The 24,558-nt window shown below is 28.2% G+C and overlaps 1 protein-coding gene across 2 annotated transcripts in view; it reads left to right on the forward strand.

The window, feature by feature from the left end:
- The window catches only part of hbt (headbutt), a 170,649-nt gene that overhangs the window by 133,113 nt on the left and 12,978 nt on the right, over positions 1-24,558 (forward strand). For both annotated transcript variants that reach the window (XM_075360146.1, XM_075360145.1), the window contains 3 exons: positions 13,802-13,908; positions 20,269-20,506; positions 23,089-23,211. In XM_075360146.1, coding sequence (XP_075216261.1) covers positions 13,825-13,908; positions 20,269-20,506; positions 23,089-23,211 — 445 coding nt within the window. In that variant the 5' untranslated portion in view covers positions 13,802-13,824. The remainder of the gene's footprint in view (positions 1-13,801; positions 13,909-20,268; positions 20,507-23,088; positions 23,212-24,558) is intronic.

Below are 24,558 nucleotides of genomic sequence, written 5' to 3' on the forward strand. Positions count from 1 at the left end.
ACTGCCGTCAACGTCTCTTAACTACACTTAGCTTTGTAAATAAATACATAACTGTGTAAAAAAAAAAACAAAAGATTGTAAGGCTAGATAGAAAAACGTAATGAGAGGACTAGATTGGAAGATTGTAAGATTAGTTTACCGGTAAAAAAAATGATTTATATTTATTTTACTTCTGTAAAAATTAAGCGCGAATAGCAATTAACTAATTACTACAAATCATTAACGTTATTTAATTTTTTAAATTTCCCGTTTCTTTGAATCACCCTGTACAACCCACAAGGGCTTTCTTGTTCCCTTGACCGAGAGCGACCAAAATTAAATGATGTCAATGACGTATATAAAGAAATACCGTCAAAATTTCATCGAAATCGGTCCTTCAATTCTGGAGATATCAAGCAAAATGAAACAGCCCGACGTATGTACCTACGAACATACATCCTTCCAGAATTTTTCAACGCAAAGGTTGTGTTTTTTTTCTGTTTTAAGGGGGTCATGAAATTAAAGATTTATAACAAACCTGACATCAAAATCTGATCCGATTAGCAAGCATACTTTCACTTGTTTGTACTACACAGAGTACACAGTATAACTAAGGTAGGAAAAAATTACAGAAATTCGTGATGTTTAAACTATCATGCCAGATTACAATTTTATATAAGATTATCAATTACAGATACAGCTTTATTTAAAATGTTTAATTGTATTTCAATTACCTGTCTCCTTCAACGATTGGATTCAGTTAATGGAATCGTTAAGAATATCGGCTTGAGACAGAAAAGTATAAATTCGACAACTGAACGAGTGCTTACCATGTCTACTAAAGCGATATAATTTCAACAAAAAATAGATTGTTTCTCAATACTTACTCAGAAGAATTCAATTGATGGCACTACCGCTGTTCTATTAGAGGACTTAGACCACTACCGCTGTTCTATTAGAGGACTTAGACCGAAAATTGGTTAAAATCTGCTTACAAACTGATTTTAAAGCAGATTATGACATAGTATAATCATAAATAAAAAAAACCAGTTTACAAATTTTAAACGCGATTAACAAAATAAATTAAACTAGGATTAACCAAGAATTGTAATGATCGAACAGAGAACAACTAAATACTCTTTAATATACTGATAACCGTGTAGAAATAAGTAGATTTTTATTTTCGATTTTATCATTTTAGATTTTATCATTAATCATTATTATAAACCGACTATTATTGTAGTGTGTATAATAAGTAGCGATTGTTATTAAGTTAAATTTTAGGTACAAAAATGAGATGCGTGAATAACCAAATATCTCTGTTTAAATTAAATGTCGGGACATGGTGGATATGTGATAAAACTGGAAGACTAGCTGACAGACGGCAGTTTTAATCTTACAACGTAGGATAGCAATGCTTGGTCATCTTGACAAGTCTACACAAGGAGGGGTACGATTGAGAGAAAATGTGTGTGTGTGTGTGTGTGTGTGTGTGTGTGTGTGTGTGTGTGTGTGTGTGTGTGTGTGTGTGTGTGTGTGTGTGTGTGTGTGTGTGTGTGTGTGTGTGTGAGAGAGAGAGAGAGTGAGAGAGAGTGATTGAGCGAAAAGAAAGATGGCATGTATATAAAAGTAGCAGTATTGAAACGAATTATGACAATTGTTCAAGAATGAACTGGAACTATATAACTATTTGTATAGATGTTGCGTGGGACTCAATGAACAGACTTGACCCGACTGACTTCGACAACTATCATACTGATAATTGAATGCTGAATGAAACAACCTGCTCTACACTGATTAAATCAAATATTACTGAATGAGGATCAACGTAATAATTCATAAAAAATTATGTTACAAAAATGTGAGGAAGATTGTTTACTTATACGAATTTGTTACATAATATATGTAATGATATTCCTTTATTTCTAAAAACAAATTTCAGATAGAGTTATGCAATAAAGTAAATTAGGTTTTAATCTCTACAAATTCTATGACGTTTCATCCATGCCAGTAAATATATTAACGATTCAAATATTTAAATTAACAGAGCTAATCGTAATATTAAACATAAAAATACTTCTGTATAAGAAGTCGAAGTACGCAGGATCTTAAATATTAAACGTTGCTCGTGATAATACAATCATATTTAAATATATTACGCTATAAATATAGAAATTACTTTCAGTTTTATTTTACTCTATTGATATTTCAAACAAGGATCGTTTGATAAAGATCTAAAGTTAATTTTGTACGAAGCCATTTAACAAGGCAAGAATTTTATTTCTAATCACTAACTACAACCAATCTACCAATAAACAAAATGAATTACGCACAAGTAAAGGTGTCGCGCAAAATGAAAACGAACACGATATTACAGTCTGGATAGGACAAAAGGCATTTAAGGGTTTGAGCTAATATAACTTTTGTAACGATTAGATTAAATAAAACATAATATGTATCTAAGTAAAGCAAATTTTGTATTGCAATGTTTCATTAATAATTCTTAATTAACAAGAAGGGAATTTACATTTGTAAAATACCATGGTTTTTGGTCCTTTTCTATGGTGTTTGTCATTTTTTAATTCTAACGCTCCGCCAAAACAACTCTATAACAGGTGGTCTTTCTGTAATTACTTCGGTAAGAATGGGAATTAAAATAAAAATTGATTTATTCCGATGGGTAATTTACGTAAAACAGAGAAATTAATTAAAGCAAAATTAATTTTAAAAGTTTTATTTTTATGTCGTGACGTTAAATATTCGTGAAACAAAAATACGGACTCATTCCAGTGAGGAAAATATTAATAACAGTTTTTATATGCTAACTATCGGATTATATTTTATTTTATAACATAATTTTACTTATTTTGTAACGGATAATTTTGTTTCATTTATTTTCAATATTAAGATATATTTTTGGATTTTATTTAATTTATTTATTCATTTCATAAAGTTACCGGTAAAAAAAATCATACCTTAAGACTACTATATTAAAAAAGGAAAAATGTACAAAATGAATATAGAACAAAGATTATGTACGTACATAAATATAAATTTTATATATATAAAATGTAATATATGTGTACATTTAAAACGATTTAAATAATCAGCACTAAAATATTTATTATTTAACAATTATAAAATTAGATACCTCAAAGGGAGGGGGGAAACCGATGTTCCACAGCTTTAATATAAAACCTGCAGGTGTTAACTTTTTAAATTATTAATTTCAATCTATAAGGTTTTAACTGGATTCACTTAGTTTTATCTATTTTTTTTTTAAATTTTATTACATTACTTACTAAAATAAAAACAAATAATTTATTCACACAATTCGAAAAAAGATTTCAACATTAACAAACATAAGTTTTTTTTTTTTTGAATGACTGAGAAATTTATTCAACGTCTTACTTTTATTAACAAACTGGTGTCAGATTTTTTTTTTTATTGATTTTAAGAAGGAAATAACAAAAATCTTCTTTTTAAACATTTCACTTCTATATATGTGTAAGGATTAAAAAATCAAGTTTAAAATAGACTTCAGAAAATATGATCATAGAAAATAGAACTTTCTTAAGTCCTTACACAACTCAGATTTTAGATTGTTAATATGATCCATCCAAATTAAGAGTTTGAACAATAATTAACCCTTTTTTTTCAACCTGCTCTATTAGTATACAATATTAAATAATTAAATACTATTCTCATTAGAATCCACCAAAAGTTTGACTGCCTTTCTTAGGTAAAAATCACAAATTTATTCTAGGAGCTGAAAATTGTACAGTTAGAATCGAACCAGTGTCCCTGTCTGTTAAGGTCATTGGTATGCACCTTAATTCTCAAATTATATTTATAATAAATGAAATGCGTAGATTGTGGATTTAACAGAATAATTTATGTTAGTTAATGCTATTTGCAAGAAATTTTTTTGTTACTTTTATTTTTTAACTACTACTATTTTTCAATACTGCTAAAAATTATCTTGTTTTATTAAATATTGTAGCCTTACCCAAATATTCATTATTATTAATAAGGAAAATACTATTATCATTCAATTATTAAGCAACAAATGGACTAGATAAATTATTATTTATTAAATAACAATGAAATTAATGCTACTTTTCAGCATAATCCCTGGCTACTCTTAGGTACTTTTCCCACCTTTTTTTGAAGTCTTCTTACTGCAGTAGTAAGAATTGTTTACCTTTATTCTTAGCCGTTCTCAAAATGCTCATTAATGCCAAATTCAGTGCCTTTTTAAGTTTTGTGTTAAAAATTGAATAAAGAATAGTGCAATTGGTAAAGAGGTCTTTTGGTAAGGATGTTCCATGTTGACACCAAGTGTTTATGGTAAGTCAGTTGAATGGTATTTAAACAATTTCGTATGAACTATTGCCATATGAACTTCTTCATATGGCCATGAAAAAGATAAAGGGTTGGGCGTCTTAATCCATTAACTAATGAAATGGAAAAAACAATAAAAACATTGTGATCGATAACCATCGACTCATTATTAGAGAAGCTAATGAAGAGGTTGAATCTCATATAGTTTGTGAACAACAATTTTGACTGACTTTTGGTTAAACGAGTAGCAGCAACATTATTCCAAGATTGTTGAATTTTCAAGAGAAGCAAAATTGCAAAAAAATTGTTAGCTGACATCGTTGATGACTAAGAATTACTGTAACATATCATAACAGGTGATGTGTGGGTATAAGGTTATGATAACATCAGGTTCGATTGAATGTTTAGGTTCTTCTTATTGTTTTTTTACAATTAAAATGGCATCATCCATTATGAATTCTTTCCACAACTTGTATTTCTACAAACTGTATTACCTAGCAGTTTTACACCATTTACACACCACAATCTGAATAAAGTAACCACAAATGTGAGCAAGCAACTAACTCTTGGGCTTTGCATCATTATAATGCTCCAGTTCATACTTCACTATTAATCTGTGATTACCCTGCAACTTTTTCTTGTTTCCACTTATTAAGAAAACATTAAAAGGACAACTATATGCGATAATAGATGAAATAAAAAAAATATACCAAGTGAACTTAAGGTTATATCAAAAATGTCTTCTCTACAAATATTTGAGGATTAGAAGAAACGCTTGCATAGGTGTATATCTCTGGGGAAGTACGGAAGTACTTTGAAGAAAGTAATATCAATATAAAAAATTTCTTTGAAAAAAATTAATATTATTGTTAACTATTGATCACACCTGGTGTGTGTGTGTGTGTGTGTGTGTGTGTGTGTGTGTGTGTGTGTGTGTGTGTGTGTGTGTGTGTGTGTGTGTGTGCGCACATTCAAAGTACATTAACTAAGAAAAAATTGCTTTTATTACAAAATAACAAGGCAAAAGATAAAATTATTATTTATACAAAGATAGCTGTAATTAAGCAGAAGAAAAACTGATTTTTTATTATTAAATATTGAAATTAAAATTTTATTAATTAATTCATTAATATTTAATTAATATAAATAAGGCTTAATAAATAATATAATGTTATGTAACACTATCATGCTATGCGAGATAATAATGTTTAAAATAGCAATCTAATATCACGGCAGAATCTTAGTTACTTTCTTTACTAGTGTTTACAGCCACTGGAACATGACTGCATACAACAGTAGTTCGTAAACTCTCCAAATATACACCTCGCCTTTTCAACTAGTAAGAATAAATTCAGAAAAATAACATTACAGAATATACATCAGAATCACACTGAAAATTACACAGATCATAATAAGTCCAAACTGTAGTTAACACACAAAAATCTTTTAAATTAAATCCATCCTAAATTTAAGTCTATCTTAAAATAGACAAACCAAAAATTCCTGTCCTCCACATCATAAATACCAAACTTCCTCTGCCATATAAACTAGTCTGCTACATGGATAAAGTAATTGGCAAACATAGACAGAGATACAAATGGATAAATAAAAAGCAGCACAAATCTCATTAAAAAAATTAAAAACATCAAAATAACCGGCTATTCATCATTAGTATTCGTCAAGAAACCTATACGCTATCTCAATAAGAGAAACAATCTCTATTCTGAAACACAACAAATATCAAATGAATACATCTTATAAATCATAAATAAATTAAAATACTAAAAAACAAACTTTCTTGTCACACCAAAATAAATGCAATATATAACCTGATAATTTGTATGGGTTCTGCTACTTTTAGTATCTTGGCTGAAATCTTTCTTCAAGAGAGAAGAAACATACATTGTCACTAATAAGGAACATAGAAAATGTTGTCACACAGAGCACATAAAGAGATAAAAATATCATATTCATTGACAAAGTACAACGCAAAATAAACAAAGGTACAATAAAACAACACAAAAATTCACATTAACATTGTTAAACAAAAATTCACAGTTAGTAGCTAAAAAATTTTTTAAAAATGTGGTATATTTTTTTCTTCAGATCAATAAACAAATTTTAAAAAATCATTATACATCAAATACAATCACAAAACAAATGCAATACACCTTTGCTTTTCTTTTTCCTGTTTACCCTCCGGTAACTACCGTTTAGATAATTCTTCAGAGGATGATATGTATGAGTGTAAATGAAGTGTAGTCTTGTACAATCTCAGTTCGACCATTCCTGAGATGTGTGGTTAATTGAAACCCAACCACCAAAGAACACCGGTATCCACAATCTAGTATTCAAGTCCGTGTAAAAATAGCTGGCTTTTCTAGGACTTGAACGCTGGAACTCTCGACTTCCAAATCAGCTGATTTGGGAAGACGTGCTCACCACTAGACCAACCCGGTGGGTCAAATGCAATACACCTGGAATATATAAACTGAACTTTCTGACTGCACAAAATTCTATAATTCTAGTACTAAACTTAAAGCTCTTCACAGCATTGTAAACTTCTGTAAACCTTATCTTACGAGATTAATCACAAATCTACTCATACAGAAAATTACTTAAACATTCAGTATATATACCGCATTTACTGAATGGTTCAAAGATTTACATAAATAAGGATTTTTTATGAATATAATTTTAGGTTTAAAAAAAGAATCAAGACAATTATTATATAAGGTTTAAAAACTATTTATGCTGAATAACATAATTAAATTTATTTCAAATGACCTTATCATATAAGGATAGGAATTAACTAAAAACTTATAAATACAGTAAAAGATTGCTGAAAATTAAAAATCATTATGGAATTTTTGAATTTATATTTCTATTCCAAAATTATTTTTGTATATATGCTTACCTAAGTTTTCAAAAAAATTTTGCTTAATTTTTACATTAAAATACTTTGAATGCCATTAAGAGGCAGGTTACGTATCACTGATTAATAATAATCCAATATTCAGTGCTAAGGAATTTTTACAATCAAAACTTGGCAAATATCTTCACACCAGCAATATAGACAATGCAGTTTCATCAAAAAAAATTTCAGTAAGTTATAGAAAAATTGTACAATGAGACCACCTGTGATCCAACAGAGACCAACTTCCTTCACAAAGCCAAAAACAATTTTAAAAAAATCATCAAAATCAGACTGTTCGATAGAGATGAAGGCTTGAAAATATATTAAAAAAATAATTACACAAAGGTAAAATTGAGAGCCTCCTCCTTTTTAAAGTCTGTAAGAAATATTTCTCAATCAAGGTTAGCCATTTCATCCAATGCACAACTAAAGTATTTTTAAGGTTTCTCAAGAGACTTAGATGTTACATTGAATAAATAACTCAGAGTAAGGAAGTCTGAAGAAAGAGATAATTTTTTTAACCCTTAAACTGTAACAATAGAAGTAACTTTCAATTTAAAGGTATAGGCTAATCAGGATGATACTGAAGCTGAGGGGGTACCCACGTCTTCAATTAATTGAAAAAGTTTCCTCTTGATAAATTGGTTTCTTTCTAGTTATGTTTTCAGTAAGAAAAACAGTTTTAATCCAAACCTTCAACATATTTCAAGTATATTGTAACCGATTAGCATAATTTTTCTATACATCTACAGGCATATTGCTTGTAATCTGTTACAAACAATTAAGAAATCCATTCATAAAAAAAAATTTTTCAGATCCTTAATTATTAGACAAATTGAGAAGCTGAAAAAGAAACTTGTAGTTACTGTAAAAATTAAAAACTAAAGCCAAAAATCATTCTACCAATATAATGAGGCCAAGTAATAAGAACATAGATCAACAATATTTGTGAAACGTAAGGTCTGCCGTTTACTACTCGTAGTTTGACTGACAAGATGTCATGTCATTAAGTCTAACTGCGAATGATTAGAAAAAACAAATGAACAATATGATGTACTAGTTTTTAATTACTTTTTAAGTTATCAGACAAAATAACCTCATATTTTTTAGAGATAATTTGAGTACTCAAGGTAATTTGGTATTCATGACTTAATATGCAAAATCTATACCTTTTTTTATATATATTTAATATTTTGGTTATGTTTTTAAATATAACCTACCAACCACCAAATAAATATACATTTAAACCGTTTCCATAAAATTGAAATAGATACGTTTAACAGAAAAAAATTAATATTTATTTTCTTAAAATTTTCTCTTTTTACACTGTACAACAATACACCGATGGATAACGTTAACACTAGCTAGTGTAATGTTACGATATTTTTAACACCACATTAATGTTACACAGTAAAAAAAAAATGTAATGTTAGACAGATCTACACTATTTATAAATAATCTCCTTGATTTCATGAAAAATGAATTTTGTATTATTACTTATCAGTTAAGTGAAAACTAACCTAAAACGTTTTTCGTTAAAATTAAATAGCATGATACGATTTTTTAATATTAAAATGACTTAAAAACTTTCGGTGAAAAATAAGTTAAGTCTACTTTTAAAATTATTATATTCATAAAAAATAATATACTAACGGCAAGCAAACTCCGCCAGTTAGGCAAATTTTATTGGTTTTTGCAGAGAACAAAGTTCTTGAATCAACAACAACTGATCAAAACACAAATTTCAATACTGAAAACACTAATTTTTTCAGTAGTCTATATAATTTTTCATTAAATATAACTTCGAAGATAACAAGTTGCAGAGATAATAACAGCAATAAACAGTGACAAGCTTTTTTCATAGCCATCATGATTTGCATTCACTGATACAAACGAAATGTTCTTATAGTTTGCAATTGTGAATGTATAAAATAGAAAAAAGACTACATTAATTTTTATCCACCTCCAGCATTGAATATACACTGATGAAACAGCGTGCAATCCACGCAGTAAAGCAAACCTTTGTCAGTAGCATTCAAAACCAAAAGTTATTTAACATAGCTATCAAGGTATGTTCTTTAACCAGCATTATTACAACCGACCAATTCAAAACTAGCTTGAGGATTGTTTTCCTTTTAACGTCTAAATATCTATTTAGTATATCGACGATATAAAGCATTTTCATAATAAAATTTAAAAAAATACAAGCCACGTAAAATTAAAAAATTAAGCTCTTGAATGATTATAAGTTAATAAATTATTCAATGGATCATAAAAATTTAGCTATACAGTAAGTACACACTAACGTACTGATAGATAAAAATCGGAAACAAACTGCTTTTTATTTTCTAAGATTTCGTCAGTCTTCTAAAAGGCTTAATTATTGATAAGTCTTTTTAAGAAGAAACAAGATTTGTATGCAGACATAAAAAAAAATTTAAAAACTTCAAAGTTTCAGTTTTGGAGGACAAAAGTAAACCCAGATGCAATACATGAAAGTGATTTGATAAGTTTTACTTAATGAGTACTTCATAATAATATATGTATCCCTTTCATTTATGAACTATGAGATTAATGAATATTTGTTTAAGATCTTTCTCAAAGTGTAAGTAAAAAAATTGTTTATTTAAATTTGAAAATAAACAAACCATAGGCAATTTTCTGTAGGTTCTAATAATTATTAAAAAAAAATATCGCTTTGTGTAGATTATCTGTTTTAAATTCATTTACCTCTTAGGGATTATACAACAAACCTCATACTGATAATTGGTTTCAGTCTACAAAGTTGAACTGATGTTTTTAATTTAATTTTAAAATTGCATTTCTAAAAAAAGAAAGAAAACTGATTATGACTTAATCTTTAACTGATTGTCCCATTCAATAATATTTAAAAAAAATTAAAATAGGAATAATTTAATTTTGTTTTAATGCTTTTAATCCTACATCAATATGTTTTATTTACATGGTGAATCACACATATTTACCATATTTAAAGCGAGATGATAATTTAAAAAAGTAAAAATTATTTACATACTATTTTAGAAAAACAAACTGATTCAAAATTACAGTTTAAGAGTAACAGGTCATTTTAAATGCAGAGAACATTACAACTTTGACATGGCAGTATTACATTAGCATTAAAGTAATTACAATAATTACTGAAAATTAAGTATATTAACTAAAAGAACTGGTTAATGAAGGCTTATTTAATAATCACTGATTTATTGCTGTCAAACTGTTATTATGTTATTTTCAATTCAGTTGTACTTGAAGAGTACATGAAAAGAATCCCTTACATAGTATTACTTTTTGTTAAAGTTATTCATTAAATAAAATACAAATAATCCCTGGATGGTATTAAATTGAAAAATATCCAAGATTTCCTACAGTTTATTCTGTCTATCTTTTCCAGTTTGATACCAAAGATGATGCTTCACATTTTACTTACAAGAGTAACAATCTACATGATACACAGTGTTCAGAAAGTGACACAACCTTATGGAAAAATGAGTAAGTTACAATAGTAGTTGAAGGTGGCCTCCATTATGCGATTCCCATGATTGAATATAACATTGGATCCTCTTAAACACATGTTGTAACATTTTTTAAGAAATTGCCTTGACAATCATTCAACTTCACTCTGGTGTCAGGTTGAATTTTGTAAGCAGCATCCTTAAGTAATCCTTACAAGAAAAAGTCAGAAGGGGAAAAATTAGGAGACTGAGGGGGCCACTACCCCTTCAAAATCAGTTGCGTCCATGAAAACACCGACCCAAGAAAATCATAGTGTTGTTGGCTGTATGAGCTGTAGCACTGTCCTGCTGAAACCACATGTACTCTAGCCAGTCTACAGGTATAATGTTTACAAATTGTTGCACCATGTGTATCTAATGCTCACTGTTCACTGTGCCACAAAAGAATGTATGAAGATTAGCCTACCATTGCACACCAAACACCCACTTTCTATCCATATAGTTGATGTGGATTTTCCATACACCAAGTGCGCGAATTCTGTGCATTTGCAATATCCATCCTCAGACCAAAATCAGTCATCAGATGGGAAGTTCTTCCCCATCTGGCATTAGAGATGACATGAACCACTGACAGAAAGCTACAAGTTTTCCAGTGCCTACAGGTAACAACTCATGAACAACATGAATTCTGTAGAGATGCATCTTTAAACACTTGTGCAACCCCATGTAGGCACTACCAACAGGGAGACCAGCCTGGCTAGATAGGCGTAACACAGACCTCTTTGCATTAACAGCTTGCTTGTTCATCAATACTTTTCTGGTGTAAGCAGTTTTGGTTGGCCATGTTTGGCTGTATCTGCCAATTCCTTGTCTCCTGGAACTTGCCATACAGCCGCTTGATGGAGGACTTGTTTGGTGCATTCACACCATACTTTTCTGTAAAGGCATTCTGGAGATCTGTGAATAACTGACACATTTAATGTATTGGGAGCCAAATAATACTCTCTGCTGCTTTGTGTAACCCATTTTTCCTCAATTAAACATGCAACAAAAAAAGGAAATATTCTTCTATAAAGTTGCATCACTTTTTGAACATTCTGTGTAAGAATGAATTGTTAATATTGTGTGATGGAATATGATAATCTCTTAAAAGTTCCAAATTATGTGAAAATTTTATTTTTCAAGAAACAAGCTACAGTCACATGTAAATTAATATGAACGCATTTCATAATAACAAATATTTATTAAAACTTCAATAATCTACAAAACGTTGATTACAGTGTATTATTGCCTTTGGCATTAATATACTCCTTTATAAGCTTTGACATGAATTTAACTAACTTTTTTCGTATTATAAATTATCTTAAATAAAATCTTCCTTAGACTTATTGTCATTCATTTATTTAGTGAATTTACTTTTTTGATTCTTTTTATTTTGTTTTCTTATTTTTTCTTTAAAAGTTGCCCACAATTCTCAATTAGGTAGATTTCTACAGAATTCCCTAGTTATTTTAGAAGTTTAATATCATTTCTTTTCATAGATTCTATGACTTTTATTTATGGCAGGGTACAAGATCCTGTTGATAATTACCACACCCAGTCTGTTACAGTCTTGTTACAGTCTTGTTTCAGACTAGTTCTGTTCGTAATCTTAACCTTAGCATCTATGAAGTTACTTCCTATTAAAACAATTTAATGTTAAAAACACTGGCAGGGTAGTGGCCTCTTGCATTTAGGTTATAAATTATGATGACTCAAAGATAGAAATCTTTTGTAACTATGCATGTATTTATTTATGTTATATACATCAACTTTTCTAACAGCATTTTTACTATCCAACTGATATCGATTGATTAATTCTTAATATGTAGAAGAAAGGCATTAGGTATTAAACAGTTATAGTGTGAAAAAAATTTTGGAGTTTTGGTTCTTTATTCATAAAATGCTACTATGGAGCATATACAGATCAGATCTGTGCAGTGTTCATTCAGATCTGTGCATTTTTTATTCAACTTGTAGCACATAATACATTGACTTTATGTTTGGATTGCTTAATTTTCATCTATAATATCACTGTGTTTTCTAATGGAAAGATGTTGGCACAGGTTGCAACTCATGTGAAAAAGAGCATAAAAAACATAGTTATTTTTCCTTTATCATTCATTTAAATTATAGTAAGGAGTAAGGAGTACAGTTTACAAATTTTTCTGTAAAAATTTTTTTATATTTAAAAGAATAAAATATTTAATTTTTTCATAAGACCTACGCTTACTAGAAAATATGGTAAGAATTTTGTTGCTTATAAAATAAGAATAAATTTTGTTATTCTAAGGAAATATAATTTCTTTAAAGTACTGCCTTACATTAGAATAACTTAGTACTATGCTGACTTATAAAAATGTAAAATTCTTTTTAAAACTTTAAATTTAAGAAGAAATTCATTATTTTAGGTATATCCTTATTATTAATTATTAAGGTGACTGTACACATTCCAGTGGTTTCTTAAACAATTAAATCTGCTGTTTTTGAGTTATCATGTAAGCTATTTTTTATAAATGGATATTGATTAAATGATGTTTATAAATTATTATCGACTATACATTAAATTCACTTCATAGTATAAGTTTCAGCATTTGGCTTGATCAAAATGTGCTGATGAAACATCACAATATTTATTGACCATCAAAGATTGATTGTATTCATGAATCGTAGTATATATTTAACTTTAGCAACTAAATATGTTTGGTAATTGATATCTTTATTTGTTTAATTTAAGTAGCAGATTACATCACTTTTCAAACAAGATGTTATCTCTGTTATCAAAAGAAAAAAATTAATTTACTATGAGAAGTATCATAACAGTGAAGTTTTCTATATTTGCATACAGAAATGTATTCGTTAACATTCTAAATAAAATATCATTCATTTATGAAAAATAATTTTCTTTATATTAATGTAAAATTTGTTTCTTAATCATAAAATTGTTTTCAATATGGGTAAGAATAAACACACAATAATTAATATTCTAAAATTTAATTATTAAATAATGTCATGACCTTAATATTCTTATTTTTTTCTTTTATTGCAGTATTTTACATAATAAGATTTAAAATGCTCAAGGAAAAATGGAAAAGGACTTGGTCAAAAATGGCACAGTTAGAAGATTATTGTCCTGAAGTATTCGTTAGATGTCAAGTAAGTTCCAAAAAAAAGATTTCGTATAAATTATTAGTCATTTAAGTCAATAATTTAAAAATTTTATCAAGCATGAAAGTAAAAACCATATTACCATTATTGTTCTGATTCAAATGCCAAAATTATAAAATGTATTTCCTGTACATAGATCAGAAATTTCTTTATATTTTCTCGTATGATAAAGTGATTGCAAAACTCATGTATTGCTTTATGATGGAAAAATGTAAATTAATTTTATTGCTCTACACTGTTTGTCTTAGTCTATTTGTAACTGTGATGAAAATATCTGCAGTATAATAAGTGATACAGGTCTGAATTGCTTCTCAAGTAGACATGTGGATAGAATTTTCATTAGTGATAATGATTGCATTTCTGTTAACCAAAACGCAAAATTTGTGAAAATTTTATTAACTGACAAGTTTTTATGAAATTTTCAAATTAATTTCAATTGTAAATCATCAAACTAAATTGTTTTGCTCTGACGCACCTTAATAAAAGTCTAAGTTGCCAACATTATAGAATTTTATTATTGTACCTACATAATATGTATAATAATTTCTCATTGTGTCCCAACCATTACATTTAGTTTGTTCTCTTGGGACTTCCTCAAAAAATCAGAATTAAGTTTTTAAGAAACAAAAATCGGCTGTCAGATCATTATCTGGCACCCCTAATTAAGAATTGTGCAGAACAATATTTAGAAAATGAAGTATTTTAACTTATCCTTGTATTTACATTTATGAATCTACAATCTTTGATTAGAAGAATGATCACTTATTCTTAAACAGTAACAATAATCTCTTTTACCGAACCAATCAATTGGTTGAGTAAAGGTGTTTTATGTGAAAACTGTTTTTGTAAAACTTAACACAATACTTAAGTTTATGAGAAAGAGCCTTATATGCATCTATGACCATTTCTAATAAATTGTTAAACCATTTGAAAAATGTTCCAACAGATTTATTTAAAATTTAATTTTTTTATAGAAACAATGTTACTCTTACTGAATCTTTAAATAATACTAACAAAATAAAAAAGTTATGAAAATAATTTTTAATAGTGCCATCTGAAATATGAATTAATTAATAGTATTTTTTTTATATTTAATGTATTTATCTTTACATTATTTCATTGGTTGTATTTAAATAATTAAGGAGTTGTACTGTAAGAGTTATATTATTATTGAGTTGTCATTATAATGACAATATGTCATTATAATTTATCATGATCTAGAAACTGTATTACTATGTACAGATTAGAATAAAAGATTTATTTATTTTGTTTGTTGCTTTCTAAGTAGCTAGTTCTGTACTTATGGTGAATACAAAGCTATTGCTTGTAAAGCAGAATATCACTTGCATTCAGTGGGCTTGACTGATGATTTAAAATCATATATTTGGTTCAGTGAAGAAGGCAATGAGAATCCATTTACCAAATAAGTCCTGGAATGTTTTCGGTGAACATAGAGGTGAAATATTAAATTTTACTGATCTGTACAGTATATACTGCAGTTTGGTAAAGAAGTAAATAGGCAAAAAAGAAGACAATTTTTTTTACAGAACATTTTTTTCATCACCCTCATGGAATTAGGTGAGTTGAGTACAAATGCACCCCTTCCATCACTATTATATACCATATACTATCATAGTTCCCTCACTATCCATCATGATCGTAGTTCCATACACAACATAATTGTATATGGAACTATGTTGTCCATAGTTACATATATGTACTGAATATTTGTTACTATTTAGTTTATGTAAATTGTATCAGAAATAATAAGGGATAATAATAAGGGGTAATTATTATCTGTAAAAACTAATTAAGAAATTTTAGTTTGTGCACTTTTATTAGATTGATATAGGTACAAGGATCAGATTTGCATGTATTTAAGTTTAACAATGAAATTTAGTATACTTTTAATAGACTGTATTAGTCTGTTAAGAAGTACATAGTACAAGTAGAAGTACAACTGTATTTTGTCCATATTATCATGTATGAAAGTAATTAAAAGTAACTGACTCATTCATTAGTTAATTTTAATTACAAAGTAATTAAAATTAATGAAAGTGTTGTTATAGGGCTGTACCAATCTTCCTATTGTGTGGTATTGGTTAACAACAAAGATATTATCATAATCACTACCTATATTGATACTTATAAGATTTACCTAATAACTTAATAAAGATACTAAAAAATAAAGAAATTGTGATACACCTTACGCCATGTACTAGCCTTACCATAAGGTGGCGTGTAATAGCACGTAATGTACCTGGAACATTTTCTTGTGGTTTATGCACAAATATGATGAAAAGAGAAGAGTGAGATAGAGATATAGTGTGAGTTGAAAACATAACTTTTCTTGAACTAATTCTGAGAACTTTTTTTTATTTAAACAAAATAAACGTAACGGAAACAAATTTAATAAGTGCAAAGTTTTTAATCACTTATTTCAAAATGTTTTCATTCACTCTCATAATCATTTTCATTGACTAGTGCTGCTTTCCTCTCCCTACTGATGTTGTTGTTGAAACTTTATTCTTATTTCGGTTGATTTATTAGTTAATTTTATTCTTTAACTAACAAAGTTCACTATTCTCTTTGTATTCCCTTATCTTAATGTTTAATTCTTCATTATCCTCCTTTCATTTCACTATCATTATTTTCACTTTACTCTATTTGTATTTATCTCTTAATAAATATTTTTCTCGTAATAAATTCATATCATTCAGAATTTCTTTTAGCTCATCTTTAGTTTCTACCAAAAGATTATCATCAGTGAATCTTAATATTTTTTTCCCTTCAGATAGACTCCAGTCTCAAATGTGCATTTCAGTTCATAAATTGCTTCCTGTAATCATTCATTGAAAAGCAATAGGAGAAGGCTGCAATCTTTTTAATACTTTCTGAATTTGAACTTGGCTTTCTTCACCTCAGTTAATCTCTTTATCTCTTGCGTTTCTCTTATCACTGCTGACTGATTTTCTTACAGACTGAATATAAGTCCTCTTTCTCTACATGCAAGTCCAACTTTTCTTAAATTGTAAAGCTATTTGTTTTATTTAACATTATTAAATGTCATTTCTAGATCTATAGATGCCATGTAGATGTCTTTATTCTTTTTAGGTTTGACTTTTAAGATAACTCTGAAAACCAGAATGGCCTCTCTTGAACCATGATCCTGACAGCTGATACATCTACTAGAATTTCTATCACACTTTTATGTGCCTGCATATTACCTTAGGTATTTTGTGTGTTGAACTCACTTTTACCTTCTACGGGTAGGTAGTTCAGTTCCTTTCATTGTTAGGTTCTTTCAGTCTTACTTAAGGTGAGATGTGTTTTGTTTTGAGTTCATTAAATAGTAGTACACTGATGAGAATGTCACTTGTGGCTTTCATACCAGTGACATCCTGGCCAATGCAAACTGGAATATGTCAAAAGCCTAGGTTTCGAGGATGACCTCTGGTAAAGCCCATACGGGCTAGGAATGGAGGGGGTGGCAGAGGGTGTCCTCCCTTACAGGGAGAATGTTAAGAGTACTTTTGATACAAAGATGTTAAGACTGATTCTGCAGTAATTGTCAAATTTACCTGCTCCTGCTTTCTTTGGAGAAATAAAAATTGTACTTTTTTTATAGATCTGTGGTTACTACCATAGTCTCAAACACTACGCATACTAAAATCAGACTGAGTGCTGCTTCTCCAAAAAAATTACTAATGTATGGTATATCAACTATCCCTATAGCCATACGTATATATCTTCAAGTATTTTAGAATAGTATTAAGTGCTACTCAAAATATAATTACCTTCAATATTATCAATTCCTTTGTTCCTCTCCAAAACCTCATATGATAATTTTTCCCCTTTGCATAGTTTCTCTAATAAAACATTGTATAAAACACCTGTTAGCCCTTTGTTATGTCCTATCAATAATAATGGTAAAATACCTAATATTGGTATTTCCATTTACAGTTCTAATACTAATGCATTTAGGCCTCATTTTCCCAAAGTCTTCTTTTATTTTTTACATGCTATAATCTACTTCTACATGCTGTATACTCATACAATACCTTACAATACTCTCTTTTGCAACACTTCATTTCTCAATCATCTAGTTTGCCTTTGCAACTTTCTCCTTCTTCTATTATCCCTTTTTTTAAAGATCTTGTTCAATTTCTGCTTGCATTATCTTTAAAATTTTTATATTCTTGATGTTCATCTATAAGTTCTTACAAACCTTTATTTTATCTATAGTTTCCTACTAATTGTTAGTTACATTTCTACAGAAAATGTCCTTTCCTGCCTTAATTACTCCATTCCTTAAAATTTACCCATGATTTTCAATTGAACCTATTTTTGCATTAATCTTTTAGTCATCTATCTGTAATTTGTCCAGATTTTAATTTAAAATTGCTCACTTGATCTGCTTGTACCCCATCTTTTGGGACTCTTCTTTTCCTTAGTTTCTAAAACTTCATTTGCTTTTGAATTCTTTACTTAACCAATATATAATTTATGCAATACTTTTTCATATTTCCTGAACCCACACTTTTGTATCTTCTTCTTCTAAGATTTTTTAAAATGGGTGAATGCAATCACTAGTTTATACTTGGGCAAATTTCTGAAAACCTAGTTGGCTTTCATTTTTCTGACCTATTAGCTCATACTTTCCTACTATTTTCTCTTCTTTTCCTTTATTATGGCACTCCAATCTCTAATTATCAAATCACCATCAGCATTTTCATATTTAGTTGTTTATTTCACCTTTTTCATATTTTCTATATTTCCTCATCTTCTGCTGATAAGTACTTAAGCTGGCATATAAAACTGCATTATTGTTATTGGCTCTAAATCTATTATAACTAAAATAATTATCTTTCTTTGCTGCTTGCAATTACAAACTCTTTATCCATTTTCTAATTTCTTATAATTCCTATTCATTCATTTCCATTCTTTGATTTAGTTTTTTTCAGTTATTCAGTAATTATTTTTATTAATTAAACTCTAATTTTATACTGCAATAGAAGTTATTTTCTGTTTAGAAAATAAACCTAAACGGTGTTCATTTGCTAGTAATGAAACTTCACCCAGCGTATGGAAATTTGCATATTAGTCTAACTTTGCAATTTAACATTTATCCTTACTTCACTCCTTCAATTTCTGGTACTACTTCCTGAAGTGTTGCAGAACTCTGAGAAGTTTATCAACTTTGCTAATATTTTTTTATTTGGTATTTTGAGTGATTGTTAACACAGTAGATATCATTAAACCCTATATAAAATTTCAGAACAACCTGTAATTAAAAAATTTAATATGACAAAAAGAATTTTCTTTATATAAGATAATGTACTCATAAAAGAAAGATTTTCTGTGAAAGTTTTCTTTTACAGAAACAGTATTACTGACAATGAGTTGTTAAATAATATTAATTTAAAAATAACAACTGCAGTTCTGTTGAGGATTTTCTCAAATAATTTTCATTAATGCTTTCTGAATTGTGATAACTTTATAGTAGTAATTTTTTTGTATTTGGTATATTCAGTATTTACTTTAATATTATGTCATGTGTTTATAGTTATATAATTAATGTGAACTTTATTCACATCTGTTTTATTTTATAATTAATAGTGTATTCTGTGATGCTTCTTGATTCATTCAGACAAATACTTCAGCAGTTTTATCTTTTTTTATTATAGGTGTAGTACATCAACCCATTCCTGAAGTTATCTAAGTAATATATTGTTATGCCTTGATCTGAACAAAAGTATTTCTATCTAGAAATATTCTGTAATAGTTGAAACTCTTTGCCCAAAGTAATTTTTATAACCTCAGGCTATACCATTTGTCTTTGTCGAACAGATAAAAGTGGTAATATGAAAATGGCAAGCTGAAGTGTTTCTTCAACTCAGCTTGAGATGTTTGTGTTGTTTGCTTTTGAAATACAGCTTAAATTTTATTGTATATATGTTTAGCAGCAAGGAAACCAAATAAACAGAAGTTTAAAGAATGTCTTTAAACTTAAAGAATGGCTTCATCGATGTAATTTATATTTCTAAACTTTACATGGAAACATGTTTTAAACTAGAATTGAAAAATTACATTGTTTTTTAATGTGAAAGATAATTAAAAATTTTGAAAACCGTCCTGCTATAATGTATTTTACATCAGTCAATTTGTATTACTAATAACTGTATTCTAAATAAATATTCCACAAAATAATATTAATTTTTATGTAGCAATTGTAATTTAGACATTCAATAAAAATTCTAAATAATTTTTTACTGAATATCATACTGAAAAAATTAATTTTTTTACTGAAAAGAAATCATATTTTTGAAACTTTTTTGTTTTTTATAGTGGCAGAGAGATGAAGGAGCAAATTTTTTTTACATGGTTTATAGATGGATATTTGCCTTAATATTTTGCTGTGGTTTACTAGCATCATTATTAGACATTGGAAGAGAAACATCTGGAATCACATACTTAAAATGGCCAGTATACCTAACAAATTGGGGTTACACTGTTTGTACAATACAAGCTATTATGGCAGCTTATCACGTAACACAGTATTACAACTCTTCTAGGGGTGTTCAAGGTAATTTCTTTTTAAGTAAATTAAAAAAATTATTTACATAATTATAAAATTGAATAATGAAATAAGTTTTGTAACATGGCTGTATCCAAACCTTATAATGGTGGTGTGAAGGGTGCAGGAAAGGTGTGTAAATATCTCACAAAGTATAAATAAGCACATAAAGGTAAAAAAATAGGTACCTATAGGTATATAAATAAGAATTATCAATTTCAGTATTATTAACACTACAAATAAGACCTGTATTCAAATATACACTGTAACAAATTAATTTTTTTTCAGATAGTAGACAAGAAAACAGACTTGAGTTTTCGTAATATAACTTAGCCTAGAAGTCTGTGACTAAGGGAAATATAAAACTGTGTTGATAGTGTAGAATTGATGATATAACAAAAATCTATCTTAATGTCCTATTTTCAAATGGGTCATTCATAAACAATAAAACTGCAAATTTTACACTCTCCTAGTTGACACATTTCTTCTAACCTTTCCAGGATTGCATAAATTTAGGGCATATCTTTCTCAGGATAAAAGTACAGTGGATTCAAAAGGTACCCCAATATAAAATGATTATAGATGAGGGATTGTATTTCATTCTCTGCAAGCAATGTTTTCTGCAAAGCTTGGTAATTCTTTATTGTGTGCGGTTTGTGGGAGTTATTCAAGCTGGTGATCTTCAGAGTATCTGGTTCTTTGCTGTTCATTGTTGTATGTTGCCTTTGAACAATTCAGACTATCTCTTTCCATGTGTGCTCAGAATGATGTTAACTTTAGAATAGTGAGTATTTCTTGTTGAATACATCTTTCATGAGCATGACGAATACACACAGACAGTGAAAGACTAGTTTTTCATTAATTCCAAGTTCCTAATCAACATAGTGTAATAACACTAATCTAGAACTTTAAACTGGATTGGTAAAGAAAAAGAACTAAGTGCAAAAGGAAAGACCATCAGCACTGCAGGAAGAAAAACTGGAGTCTATGAATTTATTGCTAGAGGTTTTCAGAGATTAAATCACTTCCAAGGGTTTATAGCCACCTCATTCTTCAAACTTAAGCTCACCAAATTCTTACTTCTGGGCTTATGTATTAAGTAACATTTATTGAGATAACCCAGCATCCAGGTATTTCAAACTGCTATTCATAATTTCACCAAGAATATTCCATATGAACAACTCATTACAGTCTTCAAGAAAAAAAATGCTTGCATATTTGGTGAATGTCCATGAGGACATTTCCAACAGCTATTATAAGGTAAGTCAATGTTAGGAATCGTTGCACTGCTCATGAAAGATGTATAGAAGTATAGAAACTTTTTGAACACAAGGCATTATAAAATTAGGAATTATTCTAATTTATGGAATTAGATCTCAATATTATTATTGCTTATGAAAATAAGCAAAAATGTTGCTTATTTGTTTGTTTGTTATTTTACTGAGGGTCATGTATTTCACCTAAAATAAATAATACATTTTGCAATGTTGTAATACTTCAATAGATCAGAAGACAACACATTTATTCCCTAATATGCTAACATTCTTCTTATTAAGCACTGAGTAAAACTCTCCATTAACTTCAGTCACGATTAATATTCTCTTAGACTAGACTTTTTTTAATTCTGTTATTTTTGTACATTTCTCTTATATTTCATCTTTTTTTATCAAAAGATATTTTTGTAAATATTCATGTTAAATATTAAAAGCTTAACTTTGGAAATGGTGGAATTTTTTTCTTCCAAAGAACATAATTAACAAGCATCTTCTTTAATGAAGTTATGGACAGTATTTCACTACCAATAAATGTTGAAAAACGTTCTGGTTTGGTTTTTGTTTATATTAAATTAGTACTTTTGTGACAAATGCAATAATGTACTGTTTCTAAATAGAATTTGAATTTTTCTAGTTTTTCTTTATTTTATTCAATTTATCTTACACCATTTTGTAGAGAATTTAAATTCTCTACAAGTGATTTTAAAATTTTTATGTTTATTACCCATTTAACAAAGTTATTGTACATCAAACATAAAAAACAGGTATTTTTACCCCAATTTATTGGTTTTCACCACAGATTTTGCAAAATCTACTGCAGACACAGCTCTGGGATCTATTTTATTTGATTTGTCAGGTCAAACACCATAAAAAATCACTAATTTTACTCCTTAATTAACATCCTAAAAAGTTTATTACGACTTCATTTCACGGGGTAGCTGGAAATCCTAGTGAAATCTTTCACTAGCCGTAATTTGCAAACAAAACATTTTAAGACATATGTTTGTATTTTAATCAATAGAATAGGTTACAAAAGTCCCAGGAGAACTTCATGATACACCTGTACATTATATATTGTTGTTTAAAGATGTGGGAATATCTTATTAGTTTTCAGTAAATGAAAAGTAATAAGTTTAATGAGATGTCTGTGGATGAGATAAAATCTAAATTTAATTTAGAATGTGTAGAAATGAATAATGATAAACAGAAAGTTTTAGAATTGAATTGAATTCACTCTTTAAGAAACAAATAACTTGTATAATTGGTTAAATAATTCTATATCTGTACAAAAGTGGTATCTATAAGAATTTTTTGCAGATAAAACTGGAGAACTTTTGAAAATGAAAACAAGCTATAGTGTTTACTGGGTATTACACTCAATATCTGTTGTTGGTGCTATTGGCATAACTTCAATATACTGGACAGCAGTATATAATCCAGGTTAGTTTTCTTTTTCTTTATATTAATTAAAATAATTAAATGTTAATTAAGAAACTTATCAGTAATAAATAAATTTCTGAAAATTTTTAATAGCACTATGTAAAAATATAATGTGTTTTATATTCCTACTTGGGTTTGTCATATCTTACTTTTTATAAGTTATTTTGTACACTGTTTTTCCCTCTTATCTTACAGTATCAGTTTACTGGAAGCAGATTTAAATATTAACTACCTATTTATTACAGGACCTTATGACAGTTTTTGCATTAATCCTGCTCAGGATATTTGTAAAAAAAATTTATTTATTATTTAATTGATTACAAGGTTAGTAACTTAATGGTATGCATTAGAAAGTTCACAAAAATATGTATTATACAAATTCACAAATATGAAATATATGTAAGAACTTAAATATGAAGTGATGTCTTTCACTCACCATAGATCATTTTCTGTTTGGATTCATAATTCTAATTTATATTAAAAAATAGTTAAATTATTACTGCTATAACAAAATATAATGTAAAAAAGAGAAATGGAGGAAAGATAAAAAGAATCATTAAAAAATCATTTTGAGACGCCAACCATATATATAGGTTATAAGTAACATTTTTTAACGGTGCACTATTACCTAAATAATCATTTATAATCTGAACTTAGATGAGGGTAAAGATAAGATTTTTTATTTTAACATACATTGACTATGTATGCTCTTGTAAAACAAGAGCTGTTTTGTCAGAGTTATAAATCTCAAAGATTTATAACTCATACTTGTATAAAAAAAGAGAGAAAAGATTTCCCACATTTTATGAAAATATAAGTGACAGATACATATCTTATTGTTTTATTTACTTCTTAAGCAAATATTCTAATATAAAGAACTGGAACAGGCTAATTCTGGGTATATTAAGCTGATTTTTAAAATTATTATCCAAACTCACATGTCAGGTATTCTATATTTTTTTTATCCAAAATGATTTGACTATAAATTTACATGTTAAATTTTAAGTAATATTACTTATTACATAAACATACATTAAATGAATTTTACTACGATTAATCTTATAAAGATTACACTGGTGTTTAAAAATTATTTGATGTTCTTTTTCTTTTACTAATGCAAAGTATTTTAGATTACATAGAGTTTTATGAGAAATAGGAAGTCTGGCTCTACTCAATGTAGCTTCAGCTGCTAGTTTGGATTTTTGGGCAACCTTTTTTGTTTTAATAATAATTGATAGCTTGATTACTTCTTCTATTAGGTATAAAATTTTAATTGATGGGATAGCGATGAAGATTAAAATGATTGCTAGCATTGTTGTTCAGATTGTTTCTATTATTTGATTTTCT

This window comes from Lycorma delicatula, chromosome 3, assembly GCF_047948215.1.
Source record: "Lycorma delicatula isolate Av1 chromosome 3, ASM4794821v1, whole genome shotgun sequence".
NCBI lineage: Eukaryota > Metazoa > Arthropoda > Insecta > Hemiptera > Fulgoridae > Lycorma > Lycorma delicatula.